This window comes from Beta vulgaris, chromosome 1 (assembly GCF_026745355.1).
Source record: "Beta vulgaris subsp. vulgaris cultivar EL10 chromosome 1, EL10.2, whole genome shotgun sequence".
Taxonomy (NCBI): Eukaryota; Viridiplantae; Streptophyta; class Magnoliopsida; order Caryophyllales; family Amaranthaceae; genus Beta; species Beta vulgaris.
Genome location: NC_079202.1, coordinates 47,896,782 through 47,922,351, shown reverse-complemented (window position 1 = coordinate 47,922,351; position 25,570 = coordinate 47,896,782). Strand labels below are relative to the sequence as shown.

Sequence of the window (25,570 nt, the reverse complement as noted above, 5' to 3'; positions counted from 1 at the left end):
CTCTTTTCTCAAGTTTAAACTCTCTCTCCCTCTTAGCCTACCTTTTCTCTTCTCCCTAGTAGTTATAATTATTCAAGGTGCGTGTATTTGTAGATCTTTAATAATTGTTTTGTAAGTGTAGTATCATGTTTTTTAGGAAAATACTTTGGATTGAAATATATGTTTTTATGAGTTTTATTATGAACTGCATCTATTTTATATGAAGATGTTTGAATGTTTATAAATTTTATTTATGAACTTTGAATTATGTCTTTCATTTAATATATTTATAAAGTTTTATCTTTGAATTTATATTCAAATATTTTAGAAGGAGTTTGATCTTTAGATTCATGTTTATATATTTAAAAAGGGAGTGTTTTTGAACTATTATTATTTTTCAAAGGTTAAACCTTAAGCAAGTTATTTTATTTATGCCTTTATATGGCTAAAGTTTTATATAAGAATTATTATTCTTTTTAAAGGATGATTATTTCCGAAGGATTTTTATTAGTTATATGATCTTTTATGATCACAATTTATAAAGAGGCCACGGCTTGTTATTTATTAGCAAGAACGGTAGCTATTATTATTTACCAAGGCAACGGCTTGTTATTTATTAGCAAGAACGGTAGCCATTATATTATTTACCCATGTACTTTTTGTATAAGTCATGTGGACAAGGTAGTTCCCCTCGTAATAGACTCAGTAAGGAATACTAAACTTGGGGGGTGTCACACTTTAGGCAAGGTACCTAGGCAAGGAAAAAGGAGTTTTTTTGAAGTTATATATTTATATTATACAAGTATTTTCAAGTATCCCAAAAGGTTTTTTGAAATTAAATATTTCAAAAGTTTAATTAAATAAAGTGTTTAATATTCCGCATATACATGTACTCAGTATTTTTACTGACACGCGTTTTGTTTTGTTTTGTTTTATGGCTTTGTCCCTGTGATGACCCTTTTGGTGAGCAGATTTTACAGGTTGATTGATGCATACTTCATATTGGGGAGCTAGTGAGGAATCATAATTAGTCAAGGAGTTGTTATTTTATTTTCTTTATTTCCATTGTTATATAGTGTACAATAAAGTTTATATTAATAAAGAGAAGTTATTTAAGTTATTCCGCTGCATTAGTTAAGTTCAGTTAGTAGCTAGTATTAAAGCCTTTAACGTTATCACGTGGCGGTAATACTCTCAAGTTTCTCAAGGAGTTTTATATTAAAATAAGTTTTCCAAATGAGAGAAATTTGGGGGTGTTACAAAGTGGTATCAGTTTTCCAGGTTCTTTTTTAAAATAAAATAAACAGTCAATGAGAGTATGGGTAGATCTAGGAAGGGCATATAAGCTAGAGTTTCGCATCCTACTTGTATTTTTTTTTTGACATTTATATTATGTGAAAAAAAAAAACACTTCTTTCTTTTTAAGCAAATACTTATATTTTCAAGTATAAATATTTTCTGATTTATATTTTGAAGAACGGAATAAGTATGTGGATTTATTTTTCTGAGGAAAGTTCTGGCTAAGGAAAGACTTGGTACTTAAGTTGGCCGTTTGTGCGCACCTCTCTTTCCTGGGAACTCACTCGACTAATTATTCATACACTAAGCCTAGTACTCAAATAAACAACTATTTTGGTCATATACATATATATGTATTTTTTTTTTTTCTTTCAAGAATATCAAACATTTTTTTTATAGGAATTTGAAATATTTTTTGATTCATTTCAAATTATAGTTCAAATGATATTTTTATTTTGACTATTATTTCAACATGCAATCCGTATTTATCTTATAAATTTATATATATTTATTTATAGCTAAATTTTTTTTATAAAGTATTGATTTCTTTAATAAGAATTGTTTAGTGCTCATTGTTCTATTTGTAATATGATTATTTTTAATATATTCTAAGGAAGTTTGACTTATTGTCAAGTTAATATGAAAAATCTTCATATTTTTCATAAGCAAAAGAAAGAGTTTATTGTTTATTATAAGAATTGAGTTATTATTCTGTCTTTCATGACATGTTATTAAGAAAAGCTACTTGCAATTTGTGAGATTACTATCTCTTACGATATTTTATTTGACATGTATATTTTCTATGAGATGAAATTGGTTATTTATTGTCTTAAATGACAAGTATGCATGTGATCTAATTCATGCAAAGTAATTTATATACATTGTGTAAAGCATCAATATGTTTATTTTATTGATTTATAAGTGTTAGGAGAACCTATGAGTTCAAAGTAAGCCAAGTTGACTATTTGAGATCCATTAAAGGTGAAAATTGTTCTAGTTTATTCCTTATAAGGAAAGAAGTTTAGTAGTTATTTGTTTTAGTAGGAGTGAAGAAGGCAATACATTATATTATGTGCCGAGATTGTGAAACTAGTCCTTTGAAGTTTTATGTAGTTGGATGATCTTTAATGTTTAGTGACATGAGTAAGGAAGATAAATTTCATAATTTGTGGAAACAAGAATTAGGAGGTCAATGGTTTATACCAGCTTGGAGGAATTATTAAGATTTAGATAAGTTACATATTTTGTTTTTGGATATAGTCAACAACGTCTTAGCAATGATATAGACATAACCTTTTGAAAGGTGACAAAATAAGGAATATTATGAGGACCTTACAGGTATACGAGGTACCATATTTGAAGTTGAATTTGATTACGGAATTTTCCCCTATGTTGAATCGCAAGTGTTTTAAAAGGAGTTATCGTTGTTATAGTCAAGCAAAGAAAGTACGAAGTAAGACCATATTTGAAACTTTAGCAGGTTCCTTTAGATCATTTTTGTTTTCAAAGGTGAAGTAAGATACTAGAATTCTCTAAATGTATTCTAAGTTGATTTTGAGGATTATTGGTGTTAAGAGGAGTATTATTTTTGGGAGTAGTCTTAAACTTTTGCTTGAAGGATAGTGTATAATTGTTGTTTTGGCAATATGAAAGATAGAGTGATTATAAGGATTAGGTATATCACTTATTGAAATAAGTGACTCTAATAATAGAAGAAGTATATTCTTTTGGGAGAAAAATGAAGCTTAATAAAGGAGAAAAAAAGGAAGAATTAGTCAATCAAGGTAATTATTTTGGAAAGAATATTTTATTATGGATTTAAGCATTGCGTTTATATTATGTGGAGGAGTTAATTTTATTGAATTGAAGATTGTATGAGAAAAATATTGTTTATTTACTATCTCAAGTTATAGTTGAGTACTGTTTATTTTTGGGAGAATATTAATTATGGTACTTTAAGAAAATTTTAAGATGAATTTTGAGGAGTTTTAGTTTTGAGGACCTAAGTAAGAAGTCTTTTTTTTCTTCAAGTATATGTTGTGTTAGTATATATACTAACAAGGTTTGCTTGTGAATTATGATGATTTGATTTGATTTTAATTTGTAATAAAGTAGGATCAAAGGTAATTTTTATTTTTTTTGATATTCATGTGATACCTTCCTGAGTTATGTGAAGCTGATTAAATTTTGAGGAGAAAAAAACACGTATTTTACAAACAAAAAGAAAAAAGTTGTTTGAATATTGTATTTTCGAGTAAAGCTTACGAAAGGTTTTATAAAGTTCTTTTGTTCTCACAATATTATAGTATTTTGATAATATATTAGTGTTTTCTCAAATAGTGTTCCTACAAAACTTATCTTTAGTACAGTATGTAATTCTTTATTATTTCAAGAATTTGGAAAATTTTCCTACTCAATTCGTATAACTTTTTAGTTGTCATAAACTACCTTTTGTACTTATTCAAATACCTTCTTTATTATGTTTATCTATTTTGGAGGCAATTATTTCTATTATTAATACCTTGAGATAGAGGTTTTTTTTTTTAAAAGTTTAAAAGTTATTTTTGAAAGTGTTATTTTCTCTATAGTGATTTTATTATTACATTTTCAGCAATGATTTTTATATTGTTTGTATTACAAAGTTGGTAAATAATTTTAAGTCAAGTTTTAAGCCTTAGCGAGTTACGGGGGCGTAACTCCTTTTAAGAGGGGTAGAATGCGATAGAGTTTCGCGCTTTTAACTTAAAACGCTATTTTTGACCTACTTTTGACTTATTTTATGAGTTATTAAGTAAGCCAACTTACTTTAATAGAAAATTTTTGGTATTTATGTTAATTATTTGCTTTATTTCTTACTTGCTTGCTTCAAGTTTCGAGGACGAAACTTCTTTTAAGGGGGGTAGTTTGTAATACTCCGTATTTTTTTAGTAAGTTAATATTTATATTTTTAGAAAAGTTTTAGTTTTTAAAAAAGGTTTTATTTGCTAAAAAGGCTTATTATTTATTTAAAAGGTTTTTATAAAAGATTTTGAGTATATATAAATAAATTGTAGCCCAAATAAATATTGGATCTAAGTTTACTAGTTTTAAAACCCAAGTATTTTGGTAACAAAATTTTAAAATGTTTTAAAGAAAAATCCAAAAAGGTTTACAAAAAAAAAAAAAAAAAAAAAGAAAAAAAAAAGAAAAAAAAAATCCGTTTGAAAGCAAAACTCACGGCTGCTGCTAGTGAGTGGTAAACTTTGATATTTTCATTATTTTACTTATCTTCTTAGATTAATTATATAATCCTATATATATATTGTATTACGGGATAATTTATATCTTTTCCTAATCTTAGTTGGATAAGCGTAGATATTAGTTATATCTTAACTAGATTAGTTTATCTTTTAGTTCCTAATCCTATTCCGTTTCTACCCATCCAACTAGTATAAATAGGGGTCTCCACCCATCATATTTTTCACACCAAATTTGAGAAATAAATCTCTTTTCTCAAGTTTAAACTCTCTCTCCCTCTTAGCCTACCTTTTCTCTTCTCCTTAGTAGTTATAATTATTCAAGGTGCGTGTATTTGTAGATCTTTAATAATTGTTTTGCAAGTGTAGTATCATGTTTTTAGGAAAATACTTTGGATTGAAATATATGTTTTTATGAGTTTTATTATGAACTGCATCTATTTTATATGAAGATGTTTGAATGTTTATAAATTTTATTTATGAACTTTGAATTATGTCTTTCATTTAATATATTTATAAAGTTTTATCTTTGAATTTATATTCAAATATTTTAGAAGGAGTTTGATCTTTAGATTCATGTTTATATATTTAAAAAGGGAGTGTTTTTGAACTATTATTATTTTTCAAAGGTTAAACCTTAAGCAAGTTATTTTATTTATGCCTTTATATGGCTAAAGTTTTATATAAGAATTATTATTCTTTTTAAAGGATGATTATTTCCGAAGGATTTTTATTAGTTATATGATCTTTTATGATCACAATTTATAAAGAGGCCACGGCTTGTTATTTATTAGCAAGAACGGTAGCTATTATTATTTACCAAGGCAACGGCTTGTTATTTATTAGCAAGAACGGTAGCCATTATATTATTTACCCATGTACTTTTTGTATAAGTCATGTGGACAAGGTAGTTCCCTCGTAATAGACTCAGTAAGGAATACTAAACTTGGGGGGTGTGCACACTTTAGGCAAGGTACCTAGGCAAGGAAAAAGGAGTTTTTATTGAAGTTATATATTTTATATTATACAAGTATTATCAAGTATCCAAAAAGGTTTTTTTGAAATTAAATATTTCAAAAGTTTAATTAAATAAAGTGTTTAATATTCCGCATATACATGTACTCAGTATTTTTACTGACACGCGTTTTGTTTTGTTTTGTTTTATGGCTTTGTCCCTGTGATGACCCTTTTGGTGAGCAGATTTTACAGGTTGATTGATGCATACTTCATATTGGGGAGCTAGTGAGGAATCATAATTAGTCAAGGAGTTGTTATTTTATTTTCTTTATTTCCATTGTTATATAGGTGTACAATAAAGTTTATATTAATAAAGAGAAGTTATTTAAGTTATTCCGCTGCATTAGTTAAGTTCAGTTAGTAGCTAGTATTAAAGCCTTTAACGTTATCACGTGGCGGTAATACTCTCAAGTTTCTCAAGGAGTTTTATATTAAAATAAGTTTTCCAAATGAGAGAAATTTGGGGGTGTTACCTTTAATATATTAGTATAGATGAATAAAAAAAAAATAATTATACCAACGATCATATTTTTTTATCCTCTACAAATAGAGACCAATCTTGATATATTTTCAACACTCCAAAAAATCCATAATTTTTCATTAAGTATTTCATAAATCTTATTTGATAATTATGGATCACAATCATCCTAATTATAGGAATAGATATCAACTAAATGCAAATTACGAACAAAATCCAAATTCCCAACAAAATGCCAATTACCAACAAAAATTCCAATTACGGGTAAACTAGTGTAATTAAAAATAACGCTTTTTTGTAATATAATATAATTAATGAATTAATCTGATTAATTATAAGGTAATTATTTAATTATAATTACCATATTTTGTTTTAATTAAAATTATCTAAAATTAATTTGATGAATCAAATTATTTTATTGATATTGGTGGGGTATGGAAAGTAGGAGAGAGAAAAGGAGGTGGGGTATGGAAAAGTAGGAGAGAGAAGGTAAATGGGGAGGTTAATGAATGGAGGTGTGGAATTGTGAAATGGGAAGGGTAGGTGATAAAGTTAGTGGCCTGGAAAGTGATGTGGACGAATGAGATGAAGAGAGAGAAATTATGGGGATGTTAATGAATGTTGATACTCTAAGTGACAAGATCGAAGCACTTGAGGTTTTTTTTGGAGGGATAAAGGAAAAGACGCTCCGTACTCATTTCTAAGTTTGGTAGAGGGAAAATTGTCAATAATTCCGATATTTTCTAAAGTTAAAGTATAATGGTAGGTACTTATTTTCACTAAAGTTGTAAATAAGATACTCAATCCAACTTCAATCATCAAAATCATTTAAGGTACTGAATTTTGTAATAAAATATTATTTTTGTATAAAATTTTCATTTCTCTTTTTTTAAAAAATAAGTATTATGTATTTCTCTCTCCTTTCCCAAATAGGCCATCAGCCCACCACCCAACTTCTCCCACTCCTCCCACCATTCCCCTCCTATCTCTTAAACATCTGCTTATCGGCAAACCAACGACACCATTGAACTTTTTTCCATCACCACCACACAAGGAAATAAAGTGCCAAGAATCAACCAACATCAGAAGAATATCACTCACTAACCATGAGTAATCTACTAATCCATCTTCTTCTCCAAAATTTAACCTATAAAATCTTGTGATTCTACAAGAGAGTTCAATTACATGATTTCATATGATCCTCTCTTATAAATAATACGAGTTTCCAACAATAAGAAGATTTAGCTAGTAAATTACGAATATATTTTTGTAGCAAATTACGAAAGTTCAGAACACAAGCTTAAAAAAGAGAGTTCAGAGGAGAGAGAAAGATAATAAGATATAGCATAAACCTGATTTTTTTTACATCTCTATTATATAAGAGAAGGGGGAGCAATAGTGTCCTCTTTTGAAATGCCTATTTTTTCCCCCCTTCCCTTTCTAAATTACAAAAGGAATGTCAAATCAAAATCGACATTCAAAGAAAACTACCGCAAATTAATTTACAACACTCACTCACAAATCACTTAAAAGAAGAAACTTTACAAATCACTCATACAATTGAGAAAATCTAAAAATCACGCAAATCACTCAAATAATCAGGAAACTTTATTAAAACTACAAACTAAAACTAATAACCTAGAACGTGAATACATACAAAAACATTTACAAAAATTTACTTACGAATCACTATTCTCAAAAACCATTCACAATTTATGGTGGGCCATGATAAAAAAAATAGAGGTGTATTTGTAGTGAAATCAGAATTTAGAAGTTAGACAAGGAAAAAAATTATTACTTTTTTTTATAGTGTTTTCTATATATAATAAAACTTTTATATATATTTGGACGTATTTTTTCTATTATATAATAGCGATTAATTATCAAGGTAAAAAGGTTTATGTAAAATATCATTCAAGAATTAAAGTACAACATATCTCTATTATGTAAGGGAGGGGGGGAGCTATGGTGTCCCCGAATGAAGAGACTATGTTACCCCCTTCCCATTCTAAATTAAAAATTTACTTATAAATGAAAGATGGCTTCAAACAAAAATACCAAAAATATAATTATAACAATCACTCACAAACTACAACCTATGAAAAAATTGACTTGAAATCAAAGTGTCCACTTTCTTTACAATTTATGAAGTACTATACTTAATTCAAAAATCAAATAAAAAATTATAATATTAGAAATCATAAATAAATTCAATAAAATGTCTATTTTGTTCATAGAATTTAACTTTGAAAAGTAAAAAAAAAAAACAAAAATAATGCTGAGAGACTTAAGTGACAGAAACTAAACCAATCAAATTTTGCAACTAAAAACAATTATACTTTGTATGTCAATGTTCAAATTTTGACTCTTATGCCGAAAAAAATCGAGTTTCTGTTTCGAAAAAAAATCTAGTATTGCAATAAACCAAGACGTATATGTCATCTAATTCCACCAATTTCTAGTGACGTTGTTTCATATTATCGAAAACCTCTAATTGCGAACTTTCGAATGAATTCAACCAAGAAATAAATTGAATATTCATTTGCGAAGTGAAAAAACAACGCGGTGGCGAGAAATGAAAAATAACTTGATCATTTTGATCTAATTTAATCTAATACTCTCTAAATTTCTGATTCTTTTTGAAATTCAAGAGCAGCAAATAATGGTGCAGAATTGAAAAATGTTGAACCCTCAACCAGTATAAAACTGCAAGCGATGCAATTTGCGCACCCAGGTCAACCTCCTATTTTGCGCCGATTTTAGTCTCGACATTTCTCCGGTCTCTCGTTGTCTTCTTGTTGGTGCTGATGGATTCGGTATGATACGAATCTTTATCTTTCAATCTCATTAAGAAATGCTTGATTTTATTGATTACATGTTTTGTCTGACAATTTTTTTGGCCAAAAAGTTGGTTGTTTTGATATCCGTAATCAGTCTTCTTAGTACTATTGCGATTAGTACTAAAGAAGAGTTAAACTTATCCCCCAAAACAGAGTAAAACGAAGAAAAAATCCCCAAAGAGGAACCCTAATTTTGTAAGGCCTTAGGGAAAGAAAATTGATCAAAAATAGTACCAAAATATCTGGAATAACGAGTAGAGTATTAATATGATGTTTTTATTGCAAAATAAGTAATGGAATTCAAGGGATTTGAAGTATTTTGAGTGGAGATGAGAGAGAAAGTGTGCAAAGTAAAAAGACGTAGATAATGACGTTGGGAGAAGAGAGAGAACAACAAAGTTTTTTTTTATTATCAAATGTAAGTTAATGGCACTATAGCTAAGAGCAACTCCTAATGTGAGTTGCAACACCTTGTAACTTGACTTCCCAGTTGCCACATAAGCTTTTAAAGCAACATTGCTTGCTAGCTTAATTAAATACCCAAACTGCAACTTTTACAACTATGGTACCTTATTTGCAACTTTTGTGAAAGTTTGGTACCCAACTATACACTTAGCTCGTATTTTTTATGGCGAACTAGTAAAAGTATGTGAATCAATAGAAAATGCAAGAAATGTATAGAGAGAGAAAGGAGAGTAGAATTCTCATTATTAGTAAAAGAAACTACAGAAGTTGCTACATATAGTAACTGAAGAAAGCAAAACGGAAACTAACAACTTCTGTTAGAAGTTTGTTACAAGTAATAATAGAAGACTAAAAAAACTTTATTTTCCTTTCATTCTTCATAGCCCCCTTTTAAGCTGGACATGTGAAACATCTAGAAGTCCAAGCTTGGAAGATAAGAATTGATGTTGAGGACCTGGTAATGCTTTGGTAAGTAAGCTAGTTGATTCTGACTTGAGATGTTTGTATGAAACCTGCTTCAACTTGTTCTCGAACATAGTGATAGGAAGTGGAACTAAAGCTTTAAATCTAGCAACAAACCCTCTAACTAAACTACTTTAGAGGTTGTGCTAGACATAATCCTATATTCTACCTCAGAAGAAGACTTGCTAACGATTTTCTGTTTCTTAGTTTTCCATTACATAAGATGAGATCCCACGAAAATGCAATAAGCACTAAGTGGTCTACTACTGAAAGGACAGGTACTCCAATCTGCATCATTGTAGGCAGAAATAGTCAAATCACTAGTTGCTGAGTAAAATAATCTCATTTTCAATGTACTCTTCAAGTATCTGACCACATAAAGTGCATCTAAGATGAGGTTTTCTTGTTTAGATTAGGAATTGGCTAACGTGTTGTGTTGCATATGATAGATGTGGTCTTGTAATGTTGAGATAGAGTATACAAGCTTTATGTATTGCTCTGGTTCAGTCTAAATGTCACCCACCTTAGTAGACAAGCCTAAAACCTTTGGCAAAGGAGAAGAAACAGGCTTAGAATTATCAATATGAAGATCTTTGATGATGTCTAGGATATACTTCTTCTAGGTATAGTCCCTGAACTAGTTATAATAACTTCAATGAAATATTTAATATTTCCTAAATCTTTAATTGTGAAAGCATCATCTAGAGCATGTTTAACAATATCAATCTGCTTTTGAAAGGTGCTAGTGATCACCATATCATCTACATAAACCAAGATGTATGGTAATGAACTTTGTGTCCAACTCCCTTGTGAACAAAGAATAATCCTACTTGGATTGTATAAAGCCAAGAGTTGTCAAAAATTTACTCAACTCTTTGTTTCACTGTATTGAGGCCTGCTTAAGACCATATAAGGATCTTTTAAGTGACAAACTTCCCCAAATTTTGCTTTATCATAGCCAAGAGGAGGATATATGTAGACTTCTTCATCCAAATACCCATGTAAAAAAGCATTATTTATGTCTAACTGACATAAAGGCCAATTGTTTGCATTTGTTAGAGAAATAAATACCCTAATAGTTACTATATTTGCCACAGGAGAAAAATAGTGTGTGTAAAATCTTCTCCCTCTACTTATTGGTATCCAGTGGCAACCAACCTTGCCTTATATCTTTCAACACTTCCATCAGTATTATATAAATATAATAATAAATACCCCACTTAGACCCAATGGATTTCTTACCCATAGGCAAGGCAAGTAAAACTCATGTTTCATTTGTTTCAAATGTCAACAACTCTTTTTGCATAGCTTGTTTCCACGCAGAATATTGGCTTGCTTCCTTATAAGTAGTAGGTTCAAGTATATGAGAAGAATTAGATTGCACAGCAAATGATTTGGAATGAGACACATAAGGTAATGTAGGACAAACAAAGTCTTGTAACTTGACTGGAGGCTTAATGATCCTGGAAGACTGTCTAATAATAGGAATGCTGACAGAAGTAATAGGTATAGTAGAATGATCTCTTACTGGAATGGTGACATTATCATTGGAATTAGAAGTAGAATACCTAGAAAAATTTTGTGAATGAGGAGAGGCAGAAGAAAAATGGTCATGATCATCATTAAGAATAGTAGTGTTTGTATTAAGAGAATCAGAATTAGCACTATATTGCTCAGTGGAGGATAAAGGATCTTCAAATTGAACTATTGAATCGAAAACAACAGTATGATGAACTGGAGTAGTTTGTGAACGGAATGGGAAAGAATTTTCTTGGAAAATGATGTCTCTGCTAATAAAACACTTGTGAGATTCTAGATCATAAACCTTGTATCCTTTTTGACCAAAAGGATACCTCAAGAAAATACATTTCTTGGCTCTAGGTGAGAATTTATCCTTAGATCCACTAGTAGAATAATTGCTTATTGCTGCGATTTTACCCATACGCAGCAATATATAACGCAAGAAGAAAAGAAAAATTATAAAATAACCATATTGTTGCGGTTTCGGCCGAAAACCGCAGCAATATTGTTTGAACGAATTTTTTTTGAAAATTTTTAATTATTTGACCAAACATATTGCTGCGATTAATGGCAAAAAACCGCAGCAATATATTAAAAAATAATATTTTAATACATTGTTGCGGTTCCTACAAAAAACCGCAGCAATAGACTTTTCAAATCAATTATAAAAGACTTACACCTAGGGTTTTTCACTCACTCACACCTCTTCCTGTCACTCACGCCCCTCTCTCTCTCTCTCTCTCTCCTCTCTTCCTCTCTTCCTCTCTCTCTCCTCCTCTCGACCACGGCCGGTCTTCGTACGCCATATCTCTCTCCTCCTCTCGACCACGACCGGTCTTCGTAACGCTAGAACTCTCTCCTCTTCTCGACAACGACCGGTCTTCATCTGCCAGAGTTATAAGTTTCGTTCGTCCGTCCGCCAAAGCTTCAACCACGACCGTCGTTCCTCCGCCAAAGCTTCAACCACGATTGTCGCTCCTCCGCCATAGCTTCAACCACGACCAAGATTCGATGGTTCATCCGCCAGATTCGATGGTTCGTCCGCCAGATTTGATCGTTGGTTCGTCAACACTCGTTTCAACACTTGTTGGTGTTCGTCCGCCAGATTACTCAACCGTTCATATACATAATTTCAACATTAGTTTTTTTCGATATTTTATGGTCTCATAATTTATGTATTTTAATTTTCAACACTTGTTGGTGTTTTGTTTTTTCGGTTCTGCCTTTTTTTCTTCTATTTTTTCGTTATTTTAGATTTGTAGACTTTTTGTTTTAAGTTTTTTTAATTTTCAGTTTCTTATTTATTTAATATATTTTTTTGTTTTTATTATTTTTTTTGTAATTATTCATTGAAACTAAAATTTAAGTTGTCATAAGATCTGATAAACAAACTTATTTTCATCCTCCATTTTGAGATGGTATATCCATTAACTTGTCACTTGAAAAGTCTCTCATTTAACCATTTTTGTTGCTCAACAGTTTATTACTGGGAAGATTATACTCAAAACATGCTGCTTTTATTATAGGATCTTTTGATTCTCAAATTTAATTGTAAAATGCAAAAAAAAAAAAAAAAAAGCCTACACCTGTACCTATTGCTGCGGTTTTTGGTAAAAACCGCATCAATATGCTTATTATTTATTATAAGATAGAGTATATTGCTGCGGATTGTCCTAAAAACCGCAACAATATACTAAAATTTTCTAATATAAAATAAATATATTGCTGCGGTTTTCGCTAGAAACCGCAACAATATTTTGACATATTGCTGCACTTTAAAACCGCAGCAATATATTAATTACCTATTGCTACCCCCTTAATTGCTGCGCGGTCAAAACCGCCGCAATAGCCCACTTTATGACCGCAGCAACAAGCATTTATTCTACTAGTGATCTGTCCATGTTATAAGCATAACAAAGACATCCAAATATGTTTAAGTGAGAGTAATCAGGTTGTTTTTGAAACAAAATTTTGGAGGGGGTTTTCCAAGCTAAAACGAAAGATGGCATTAGATTGATAAAATATGTAGCCGGGAGAAGACAGTCACCCCAATACTTAGAAGGAAGATGAGCATGGAATTTAAGAGCCCGAGCCACCTCTAAAAGTTGTCTATGCTTTCTTTCAACACGCCCATTTTGTTGGGGCCTACCAACAATACTTGTTTGATGAATAATTCCTTTGTTCATGAATAAAGAGATACACTAATCTTGTATGATTTCAGTGCCATTGTCAGATCTAATGGCTTTAATTTTTGGGTTGAATTGAGTTTCTACTTGAAGGGACAATAAAGATATAGTTCTATAGGTTTGCTTTTATTATGAAGTAGAAGGTCCATGTGCATCTACTATGATCATATAAGATTGTGAGAAAGTAAGATGCTCCTAACATGTTTTTAGTTTTGAATGGTCCCCAGAGATCTATGTGAACAAGATCAAAACATTGACTAGCTCTATTTAGTCTTCTAGGAAAAAGTTGTTTATGGTGTTTGGCAAAAACACACACTTCACAAAAAAAATCATGAGAATGATCACAAGAACACAGATTGAGATGTTTTAGTTTTGAGACAGAAATGTGACCTAGTCAATGAATTGACTCAAAAGGAGGTTTGGAAGCTTTCTTAGGTAGTTAATCACTAGGAATACCAGAAAATCTTTGATATGTGTTTCTGACAGTAGTATGAGTGGAAATATGAGATTCATTTTGTGTAGAAAACAGAAGAGTATCATCATTTTTAACAGAAGACGAATTGCGAAAATATAGCCCTTTAACTTTCTTTCCTAAAGCTGGAATTTTTGTTTGATGAACATTATGAAAGAAACATTCATTCGATTTGAACACTACACTAGTGGAAAAAACCTTATATGTCACTTAGTATCTGGTGCGATTTTTGTAAAACCGCATCCGAAAATAAACAAAAAAAAAATACGAGGGAAATTTGGCAAACAAAATCTGATGCGGTCCTCATAAAACCGCATCAGATTAAAAAAAGCTGATGCGTTTTTTTAAAATCTGATGCAGTTCCTAGCACCGGATCAGATTTTGTTATTTTTTCTAAAATAAAAAATGAAACTCCAGCCCAATTCACATGGCCCAGCGCTCCTTTTCCTTATAACCCAAGTCCAGTCCGTTTCCCTTATAATCCTAAACCCTAAAAACCTCACCCTTCTCCTCTCTCTCTCTCTCTCTCTCTCCCGCCTCTCCACTCACAAACACTAACACCCCTCTCTTTCTCCCATGCTCAGCGCCTCTCCACTCACAAACCCTAATACCCGTATCTAACCCTAACACCCCTCTCTCTCCCCCAAATCCACAACCCCTTTCTTAACTCAGCGAATCGAACGAGAACTCCCAATATTATCACTGCTTCCGTATCTTATTTTTTGGGTTCAAAAGAAGAATCAATCTCTTTAAATACCCAAAATCCCAATCCCCCGTTTTTTTATTCCCTCTTTGTAGTCTGCACTTCGTTGGCTTTGTCTTTTTCTCTTCTTCTAGCTGATGTTGACTCAGCCTCGGCATTTGTTGTCTCAACGCCAAGGAAATTACAGACTGATGAGCTTACAACTGTTCGTCTTTTCCAAGAGAACACACCCTCTGTAGTCTACATCATCGTCACTCATCAACATCGTCGTTTTCATCATCAACAACTCATCAAAAATTCGACATCAACAATTTCCAAATCTGGCTTTATTTTTTTCGTTTTTAATTTTCATTTTTGTAATTAGCTTAGTTTTAATTTTATAATTTCAATTCTGAATTTTTATTTCCATTGTTATTTTCACCGTCGTTTTTAATTTCATTGTCATTGCTGAGTTTACAATCTACACCTTCGCTCCATCGGATTTTTTAGTTTTATTTTATAATTTCGTTTTTTTTTTTTTTGTATTTTTATTTTGTTATATTCCTAGATTATGTTTTTTTTTTGTTGATAGCTTATTTGGTAAATAACTTGTATAATGTATTTGTTTATATTATTGTATAATGAATTCCTGGGTCGGATAATGTTTTGGTTACTTGTTGGATTTTGGGTTAGAAATACTTACAATGATCCGATTCTGCATACAAAGCACAGTTTGCTTTGTATGCAGTAATTTTTTTTAATTGTCTAAGGTGACTTTCTGATGCGGTCATGTTAAGAACCGCATCAGATTTTTTTGTTAGCCATTGTGGGTCCATCTGATGCGAACCAAAACTGCATCTGTAAGCCCAATTTTGACCGCATCAGATGAACTTTTTTCCACTAGTGCTACTTCAATATAAGAATCGGCAGCCAATTTTTCAACAAATAACAAATCACGTTTAAAGCTAGGCACATAAAAAACATCTTTAAGCAACAAATCATGAGATATAGCCACATTACCTATCTCAGAAACATAACTTATACTGCCATAAGGTAAGCTAATTTCAACCAATGTATGAAGCTTTGTTGAACTCAAAAACAAAGTATTATCAAGTGTCATGTGGTCTGTTGCTCCTGAATCTACAATCCAAGTGCTAGAAACAAAAGCAGTAGCAAGATTAATATCTGCACAGTTGACATAAGAAGTACCAAGATTGTTGGAAGATTCTCCAACATGTTTGCCTTTCATGGCTCTCATAACCTCCTGCATAATGGTCTGCATCATCATTGAGTCTACAGCACTAGAACCACCACTTGGTCCAGAGTTAATGTGTGAAGGACCAACAACAAACTCCAGAGGATTATCTTCATAATCAACATCCATACTCATATTGGCAGCCATCTTTGATACTCCACCATTCTTCTTAGTAAACCAATCAGGAAATCCCTTGATTTTGAAACAAGTTTCTCTTGTGTGGCCTTGTTTCTTACAGTAATCACATAACCTCTCCATTTTTTCTTTCTTCCAATCCTTCCAATCCTTCTTATAACTCCTTTTACCATGATTATAAGCTGATTATTGTCTTTGTGCAACAAATGCACTAACCTTAGTAGGATTTCCATAATTCATGCCACTAATCTGTTTTTGTTTTTCAACTTGTTGGGCTAAGTAAAAACCTCTGTTTATAGGAGGTAGTGGATTCATAGCAAGAATACTACTAATAGCATTATCGAATCCACTATTTAACTCTAACAAAAACTGCATCAATTTTTCTTCTGATTCAAACTCAGACAATCTTTTCCAAAAGTCACAACTACATTTAGCAAGAACACCACAAGTACAAGAAGGTAAACTCCTCAAATTCTATAACTCATCCCAACATCGCTTCAATTCTTCACAGTAAATCATGATAGATTGATTTTCTTGATACAAATTGTCTAATTCACGCTTCAATTGATAAATTTGTGGACTATTAGATTGGCCATAGCATTCACAAATTTCATGCCACAATTGAGTTGAACTTTCAACGAATGTAAAATTCTCTCCTATGTCTTCATTCATCGAATTCATGATTCAACAAAAGATCAAATAATCACATCTTATCCAGCGATTATAACCTTGTTAGATTCAAGGGGTTTAACAATCGATCCATCTAGAAAACCTAATTTACTTTTAGCAATTAACACTCTCTTAATATTTCTCTTCCAATTGACGAAATTACTTCCATTGAGATTGATCAAAACAAGTTTTCCAACAGTTTGATCTGAACTAGAAATGTAAAACGGATCATTATAAGCAATACTTACATTGAAATTATTATTTTGAATATTTCTAGAATTTTCGTTACTCTAATCACTAGTATTCTGTGTGATTTCCACCATTTTCGCAGAAATTTGGAGCTCTCTCTCAATTGAACAAGAATTTTAGAACTGTAGAAGAAGAAAATTAAGCAAGTTCGATCGGAACATGCTCTGATACCATGTGAGTCAATAGAAAATGCAAGAAATGTATAAAGAGAGAAAGGAGAGTAGAATTCTCATTATTAGCAAAAGAAACTACAGAAGTTGCTACATATAGTAGCTGAAGAAAGCAAAACGGAAACTAACAACTTCTGTTAGAAGTTTGTTACAAGTAATAACAGAAAACTAAAACAACTTTATTTTCCTTTTATTCTTCATAAAGTAATATGTTAAAATGAACTATATAATATACCCTTCTTAGGGGTGTTAACGAGCCGAACCGAGACCGAACTTGACCAGGCTCGGCTCGGCTCGAAAACATGTTTAATAGGGCTCGGCTCGAGCTCGAAGCTCGTCGAGCTTCAATTATTAGGCTCGGCTCGAGCTCGAGTCCCTAACTTACGGCTCGGCTCGAGTTTGTTAGGCTCGAAAAGCTCGAAAATTAAAATTCAGCTAAAGCGAGTCCAAGTTAGATTTTATGAGGCCCAATGTTTAATAGTTTAAAAGCCCAATAATCTAACATGTTAACTGCTTGACCCAAAGAAATAAAAGGTCAGCTGTAACTTGTAAAAGGTTACTCAATCACAACTTTCTTTTATAGAGCATTTAGCACATACTCTTACTATATTCTACCGATGTGGGATGTGGGATATGGAATGTGGAATATGAGATACTAGTCCTTGATGTTTGCTTTTGGAAGAAATCAACCCACAATGCTTTTTTTTTCCTTTTGCCACTTATACTATTGCGTGATGTACTGCTGTACACTTGTACTAGTTGTACAATTGCATCAATGTTTTTTTTTTTTAGCTAAACTGCATCAATAACTTTTCTTTTACTGTTTTGCCTTTTTTTTAAGTTTTTTTTTTTTTTTTGCTTTTTTAAGGTAATTTTTTGGGTGTTTTCTAATTATCTTAACCTTTTAGTGTTGTCTTCAAGTCCAAGTCTTATAATTTTTTCCTATAGTTGTTTATTTTAGCTTTTTTTTATTGTTGTCATCAAGTCCAAGACTATAATTTTTTCCCATAGATATTAATTTTATCCTTAATTATACATTAATGGAATATTTTAAATAATTTAAAAAGTATCGAGCCTGTTCACGAGTTTTCGAGCCGAGCTTAAGGTAGTTCAGGCTCGGCTCGTTAGTGTCTCGAGCCGATCTCGAACTCGAATCGAGCCCTCACGAGCCGAGCTCGAATAGTTTGCGAGCCACCCTGGCTCATCAACACCCCTAATCCTTCTTAACACTTTATTTGAACAACGAAAATAAGGGAGGAGAAAGGAGGGGGGAAATGTAACTCCAATACTTTTCTAACTTAATTTACAATTTGTCACACAACGGAGGATACAAGTTTCACTTACTTTCTTTTTATTCTCATATAGCTTCTTCAAATTAAGAGTTGGACCGCATAGCTAGTGATATATATACTTACATCCTTGTTTCTTATTCTTTTAACCTTTCATCCAAAATTTTGTTAGTTTATCCTCATAGATCAAAGTCTCATTCATTTCTATAGCATGTGGTTGAATAACAAGTGAGCGATTGAGTTGTAAAATATGGAAGATATCAGGTTGATTCTATTAGAATAGCAAACCTATAAGCAACATGAGTCGTCTATAATACTTTATATGAATCAATAAATTTCTAATTAAGCTTTTATATATATATATATAAATCTCATAACGCCATTAGTTAGTGATACATTTAGCTACACCTTGTCACCCACATCAAAAGGCACTTTGCTCTTGTCACGATTCTAATTTACATGTGATTTTTATCGATTTTGTGCAGCTTTTATCTTTTCTGATATAATTCGTATTTTCTCAATTGTATCTTACAAGTATTCAAGACCCAACACCACTTTATTCCTCAAATCGCTTGACTAGAGTGCACTTTGACATTTTCTCCCATCGAACACCTCGTAAGCTATGAAACATGGGTATTTTATTTTAACTGCTGAACATATAAGAACAATCTCAATAATTTTTTAATCTGAAATAAATAAAAAATAAGTTAAATAAACTATACCACATCAAAACAAACTTGATACCAATGGAAAAAGTGAAACAAATGCCCATGTAAGTGAGCTTCAAAGACCGTCCCCGAATAATAGTTATGGGTCTTATGGCATGAATTACCTCAACTCCTCAAGCACGATCCACGACTTCTGGCAGTCTTATAGTAACGTTGTGGGCCTTAGCATGTTTTGTCCCCTCCTTTATTTCTCTCTCTTTAAATTTCTGCACTTCAAGACTTCCATAAAAAAGATCCCACAAAGGTGTCAAACTAACCAAATTCCTAAAATCTAATAATCCCTGTCCAAAAAAAGTTCTAATATGTCATTTTTACAATTGGTTTTCATATTAAATTTATTAAGATGAAGCAAACAAAACTTCAAATGATTATGTTCCTTTTTCTAACTCCTTTCAAAAAAAATTAGTTTAACCAATTTTTTTCAGGGTCATCATTAATTAATTCGAATTTTTTCCTTAAATAATGCAAAAGTGGGTTTTAATTCTCAAAATATGCGCAAAAAAATTAAAATTCCCTGCGTACCGTCCACGTAAGACGGCACGCGAGAAAATTATTTTTTTTTTGTTTTAACCCACGGAAACCGCTACTCAAAGTAGCGGTTTAATTTTAAAATAAACCGCTACTCTGAGTAGCGGTTTATAAATATAAACCGCTACTCGGAGTAGCGGTTTACCTGCGCAAAATATGGTAAGCAGATATCAGTTTTCATAATAAACCGCTACTCGGAGTAGCGGTTTACAAAAAAAAAAAAAAAATTTTTTTTTTTTTTTTTTGTAAACCGCTACTCCGAGTAGCGGTTTTACCTAAGTTGAAAAAAAAAAAAATCTCGGCACTTGTAAACCGCTACTGCAAGTAGCGACTTTACTAAAAAAAAAATTCTCGCGTGCCGTCCTACGTGGACGGTACGCAGGGAATTTTATTTTTTTGGGCATATTTTGGGAATTAAAACCCAATTTTGCATTATCCAAGGAAAAAATTCTAATTAATTCACTCCTTTTTTTTTTATGTTTTTGGAATAATCCTACTAATTCTATATTATTACTTTACAATAAGGATTTACTCACTCTAGTTATCTTGATCCACAACACTAACTTTAATATCATCTCTATTCTGTAAAGCAACAGGGTGGGACACTAAAAAAATAAAAAAAAAAACTCGAAACTAATTACTTCATTAGGTAAATTCTTTTAAAAAAACTGCCTAAGTTATCATTTTCTACAATCCTCATCTGACTTTTTATTCAGAAAGATCCCTTATTATATAAGAAGGAATAATTGCAACAACACTATAGGAAACTACCCTGATCTTCTCCCTCTTGTGATATCAATCTAGCGAGTATCCACGTTCTTGCTCAAAGTCTCCAACTAAACTAGATTTAATCACGGTGCTAATTAATTTAATTTTGAGAACGATTTCGCACACGTTGCGTGCATATAAGGCTAGTATGTAATAAGTTAATACCTTCTCTTTTCTTTATGACCCACATACTTTTTTTTATATAATTTTGTGTCTAAATAAGTGATTAAACTAATAAATACAAAAGAGAATATTGAAAAGAATTTAAAATGTTATTTACTCATAAATAGTGTCAAGATTTCAAGTCGAAAAAAAATTTAGGACGGAGAAATGAGTATACGAAATAGACCATTGAAAGTTTGAAACCTTAAGTTTGTTTTGGTGGTAATTATTGAGCATTAATAAATTTCATAACGTGGTTTGGGCCAGTCATGCATCACTGACAGTGACAGACTAGAGAGGCCACTAGCTCAAAGAGACATCGCTATCTGAAGTGGGCCGTGGGGCGTGGCCCACACCACATCCGTCCACTTCCACACCGTCTTAACTCTTACTCCCTCAGATATAATATTATAATTCCACGAAAAGTAAAATAAAAAAGTGAATATCCTACGTCGATTTGAGCTGGACCGAAGAATCTAATATTGTAAGTATACATATTAGTCAAAATCCTTCTGCAGTCACGGTCACCAACGAGCCCTTACGAGTTACGACTCCCCCAATTTCTCTAATCTCATCCACAACACGATGTTCAATCAATTACTTTCAAACCATTATTTGGTGTGGAGCCTATTCATCATCAAAATTATCCTGACTTACTTTATAGTTTATCCATACCATTTTGTATATATATATTCGAAATAATATGGCTTTTTTTCAAAAAATTTGTATTTTATAAATTTTTTTATTAGGAAGATATTTGACCCGAATACCAATTCTTGTTGGACTAACAAGCATGCATGGCACACTAGTTCATAGGTTGGGTACAAGACTAAACAGCATAGAAATAAATTTCCCAACATATATTTGGGATGAGAATTTGAATCGTGGGCAATTCCCTGGAATTTGGGGTGGTACTCCACTAAACTACCACATCTCACTCTTTGCAAATTCTTATATACATAAGGTGTAAATACTCCCTCCGTCCCATAATATCGTGTTTATTTCTTTTTTACACGGTCTCCAAAACGTAAATTTGACCTTTAATATCTTCAATTTTGTATTAATAAAAAATATAAAAAATTGATATTATGAAACTACATATTGAGACGAATCTAACAAGATCCATCATGAATATGTTTTTTTATATATACAAATGAGAATATATTTGTTCAAAGATTTTAAAATTTGACCTACCAAAAATGAAGTAGGCACTAATTATGAGACGGAGGGAGTATACAGTAAATAATTTTAGCCCAAAATGAGTTGAGTCACTTATCATCTAAGGTCAAAAGTATCTTTTGCTTAAACTTTAAAGTGACCTCTCTTGACTTGAAGTAAACCGGTTTGATAATACATTAATTGTACACCCGGTACATGCAATACTATTTGAATAATTTTGAGTTTTGTTTATGAAATAATGTCAGGCTTTGGAATGGTCTTTTCAAAGTAATATGAAGAATTATTTTTTCACTATTCATAACAAGCCTGAAAAGGCTCAACAGAGCCTAAAAATAACGCTCAAGATTATTCATAGGAAATCCTCCGAACTTGGCATTAATTTACATAATCAAAAGTCGAAATATAAGGCTAAAGTTCATATCATTAGTAAAACGAAATATTAAGATATGATCTAGGTAAATAGAGCAAAAGTCGAAGTTGTAGAAGTTAGAAAGATAAAGAGTAGTAAACTAGTGTGCTCGTTAGCCTAACTCAATAAAGTATGTCATAAAACACATTGTTAGCCCACAAATGAATAGCTATTGAGCTTAACATGTATAAGCAACTAAAGCAAGGGTGAACGAACAGTGGGATTTAGGCAGGGTATTTGAGGAATTGAGAGTGAGGAAACACCAAGGAGTTGAAGGAAACCATGTATAGGAACAAATTGGATATGAATTGAGAGTTTGTGACACAGGTGGACTAAGAAAGCAACTTGCAGAAACATCCAATTTTGTACTATCAGGGAAGTAAATCATCAACCATTAGATAGAATGTGCTACCGGATGATAGACACCAAAATCTCTAGATATCGATATTATCATCAAAATGTGCAATGTAATTATCTCACAAGACAACGACATCTATATTTAGAAGTGATCCTATCTCACGGAACATTCTATCCCAAATCTCACCAAAAAAAACATTCTATCCCAAATCTCACCAAAAAAAACATTCTATGCCAACTACAATTCTAATCCGTAGTAGTTTCACGACCCTAAGAACAATACATGCGCCAAAATACATGGCATCTTCAGCAAAGCGACACCATAACTCCTTAAGTTGCAGTTGTAAGGTATGGCTCTCAGCCTCCCAATTCAATAGACCACAGTGCTCTTAAGTTAAACATCTATCAGTAAGTCTTGTAGCACAGAAACTTCGTTTTCAAAACACTTGCATTTCTAGAAACACAGAAATGACAGCGCTTTGAGGTTGCCCTCTTTTGTGAAAGGAATCTGTTTCAAAACCCAACCATTTCCATGCTACATGAGGAACTCACAACTACATGCAACAACATTCCCTGGTTAAAGGAATCACATATTTCTAATCGACATTCATTTTAGAATCATCAGTAATTGCAGGTAACCGACTTTGGATGCAATTGAGATTTGAGAGCACTCCAAAATCAATACACACTACACAAGAAATTGAGGAGCAGGCAGATTTGCCATATTTTAATATATAAGAACGGCATTAATAAACATCACCCGACTTGACAATGCTGAATCAAAGCAATTCTTGTTCGGAATGGTAAAAAAGAAAGAAGAAAAACCTAGCATCATAAACAAACACACTTCTCCTTTTAAAAACCACTATGGAGAAGATTGAAACCCTAATTCCAACGTTAGGCACTCTTACTGTTGTTCATCAGCTTCAGGCTGCTTGGCAGCCTCCTTGATCTCATCAGCACCATCATCCTGCAAGGACATAGACAATGCCATATCAGATATACTCATTACTCACGCGCATTTTCAAAAACAGATCAGACAACAAATTATCTGAACACGTGAAACCAAATATAAGAACAGGTAATTTAGGAGGAAACGATGCACTACCTGCATATCCGATGTCCACAAGGTAAGGTTATCACGAAGAAGTTGCATAATCAAAGTGCTATCTTTGTATGACTCTTCTCCGAGGGTGTCTAGCTCAGCTATAGCTTCATCAAACGCCTAAACAAAAAGAAGTGAAACAATGAGACATAAGCATTCTGAAAGACTTAGATCACTTCAAATGAGATACATTAGAAAACATAAAACATCTCGTACAATATCTTATGATCATAAAAATATTTATCCCTAATAGAATGACTTAAAATGAAATCAGCATTAGAAACAGCAATTACCTGCTTAGCGAGATTGCAAGCCCTGTCAGGAGAGTTCAAAATCTCATAGTAAAACACAGAGAAGTTAAGAGCCAATCCAAGTCTAATTGGATGAGTTGGAGCAAGCTCGCCATTTGCAATATCCTGAAATCAATTCAAACATGTAAATGCCATCAGAACACACTCCATTGAAAAAAAAAATCATTCACATATCTTCTAAAATTCATACTTCCTCCGTTTCTTTTTACTCGCTACACTTTCCATTATGGGAAGTTTCACATTACTTGCTATACTTCTTTTTTGGGCAATAAACTTTCTCTATCTCTCTCCTCCCACATGGGTCCCTTTTCTTTTTACTCTCTACCTCTCTCTTCTCCAAAATTGCCTAGGAGTCCGTGAAATGAGAAGTGTAGCGAGTAAAAGGAAACGGAGGAAGTATATGGATTTGTAAACCACTAGAACTAGAATGCGATACTTGCAATTCTCAATCCTATACCACAACAATCACACACATAGATAGAAACGATAAAGACAATTCGAAGATATCTTTAAACCTAATTGTGTCAATTTTTTTCAAAACCATAAATTTGAAGCCTTATTTCTCAAATTTAGGTCAAATCAAATCGAAAACCTAAAGATTAACCACAAATTTTGCAGCAGAAAACACAAATCAACACAAAAAACACAAAAATATATCAAATCCAAACACTGATGAATAGATCTACAAAAAGAAAGAAACGAAAACATGAGATCTGTATACCTGAGCTCCTTTGTAAGCAGTGAGAGTACTCTCAGCGGCTTCTTTCCTCTCAGTACCAGTCTTAAACTCAGCCAAATACCGATGATAATCTCCCTTCATCTTCAAATAAAACACCTTAGAATCACCAGCACTAGCAGCAGGAATAAGCTTAGTATCAAGGAGTTTCAATATTCCATCACAAATATCACATAACTCCTTCTCAATTCGAGATCTATAATCACGAATCACAGAAACATGATCTTCATTTCCACGACTCTCCTCCTTTTGCTCAATCGAAGAGATAATCCTCCACGAAGCACGTCGAGCTCCGATGACGTTTTTGTAAGCGACGGAAAGAAGGTTTCGCTCTTCAACGGTGAGTTCTTCACCTTCTGAAGCTGCAGAAACGACTTTCTCCATAAACTCCACCATTTCTTCGTAACGTTCAGCTTGTTCGGCGAGTTTCGCCATGTAAACGCTCTCTTCTCTTGCTGAGGACGCCATTGTTGTCTAGAGAGAGAAAGCTTGGGGGGATTTAGAGAGAGAAAGGAGGTTGAATTTTTAGGGATCTAGGTTTTCTTTTATTTTTCTTTTTTTGGGGGAATTATAGTTTTGAGTTTTGAATTGAAAGGGGAGAAGTTTGATTGGTGCCAAGCTGTAAATTGTAATGATTATGTGGGGAAAGGAAACTTTTATAGATGATGAATAATGACCGTTGGATTTTGATCGGACGGTGATTAGATGGGTTTGGAGTTTTATCAGTTGTTTGATAGTGATGGTTTTTTTTATGAAAATTGATGACAGCGTGGTGTACTACGATTAAGATAAAGATTATCTTTTTTTGACTTTGAATTTGGGCTGTGGAAAGTCCATAAGAAGAAAACGTGTGGGCTCCACACTAATGAGGAGGGTTTGGTGG

At 32.3% G+C, this 25,570-nt stretch overlaps 1 protein-coding gene across 1 annotated transcript; it reads right to left on the bottom strand.

Annotated features, from left to right (window-relative positions):
• Positions 1–23,235: 23,235 nt before the first annotated feature.
• Positions 23,236–25,306, bottom strand: LOC104891933 (14-3-3-like protein). Its single transcript, XM_010677722.4, has 4 exons — positions 24,673–25,306; positions 23,934–24,056; positions 23,644–23,760; positions 23,236–23,505 (listed from the first exon to the last, which is right to left on the bottom strand). Exons 1-4 carry the CDS (start codon positions 25,153–25,155, stop codon positions 23,443–23,445), a joined length of 786 nt encoding a protein of 261 aa, XP_010676024.1. The 5' UTR covers positions 25,156–25,306; the 3' UTR covers positions 23,236–23,442.
• Between the last annotated feature and the right edge of the window lie 264 nt (positions 25,307–25,570).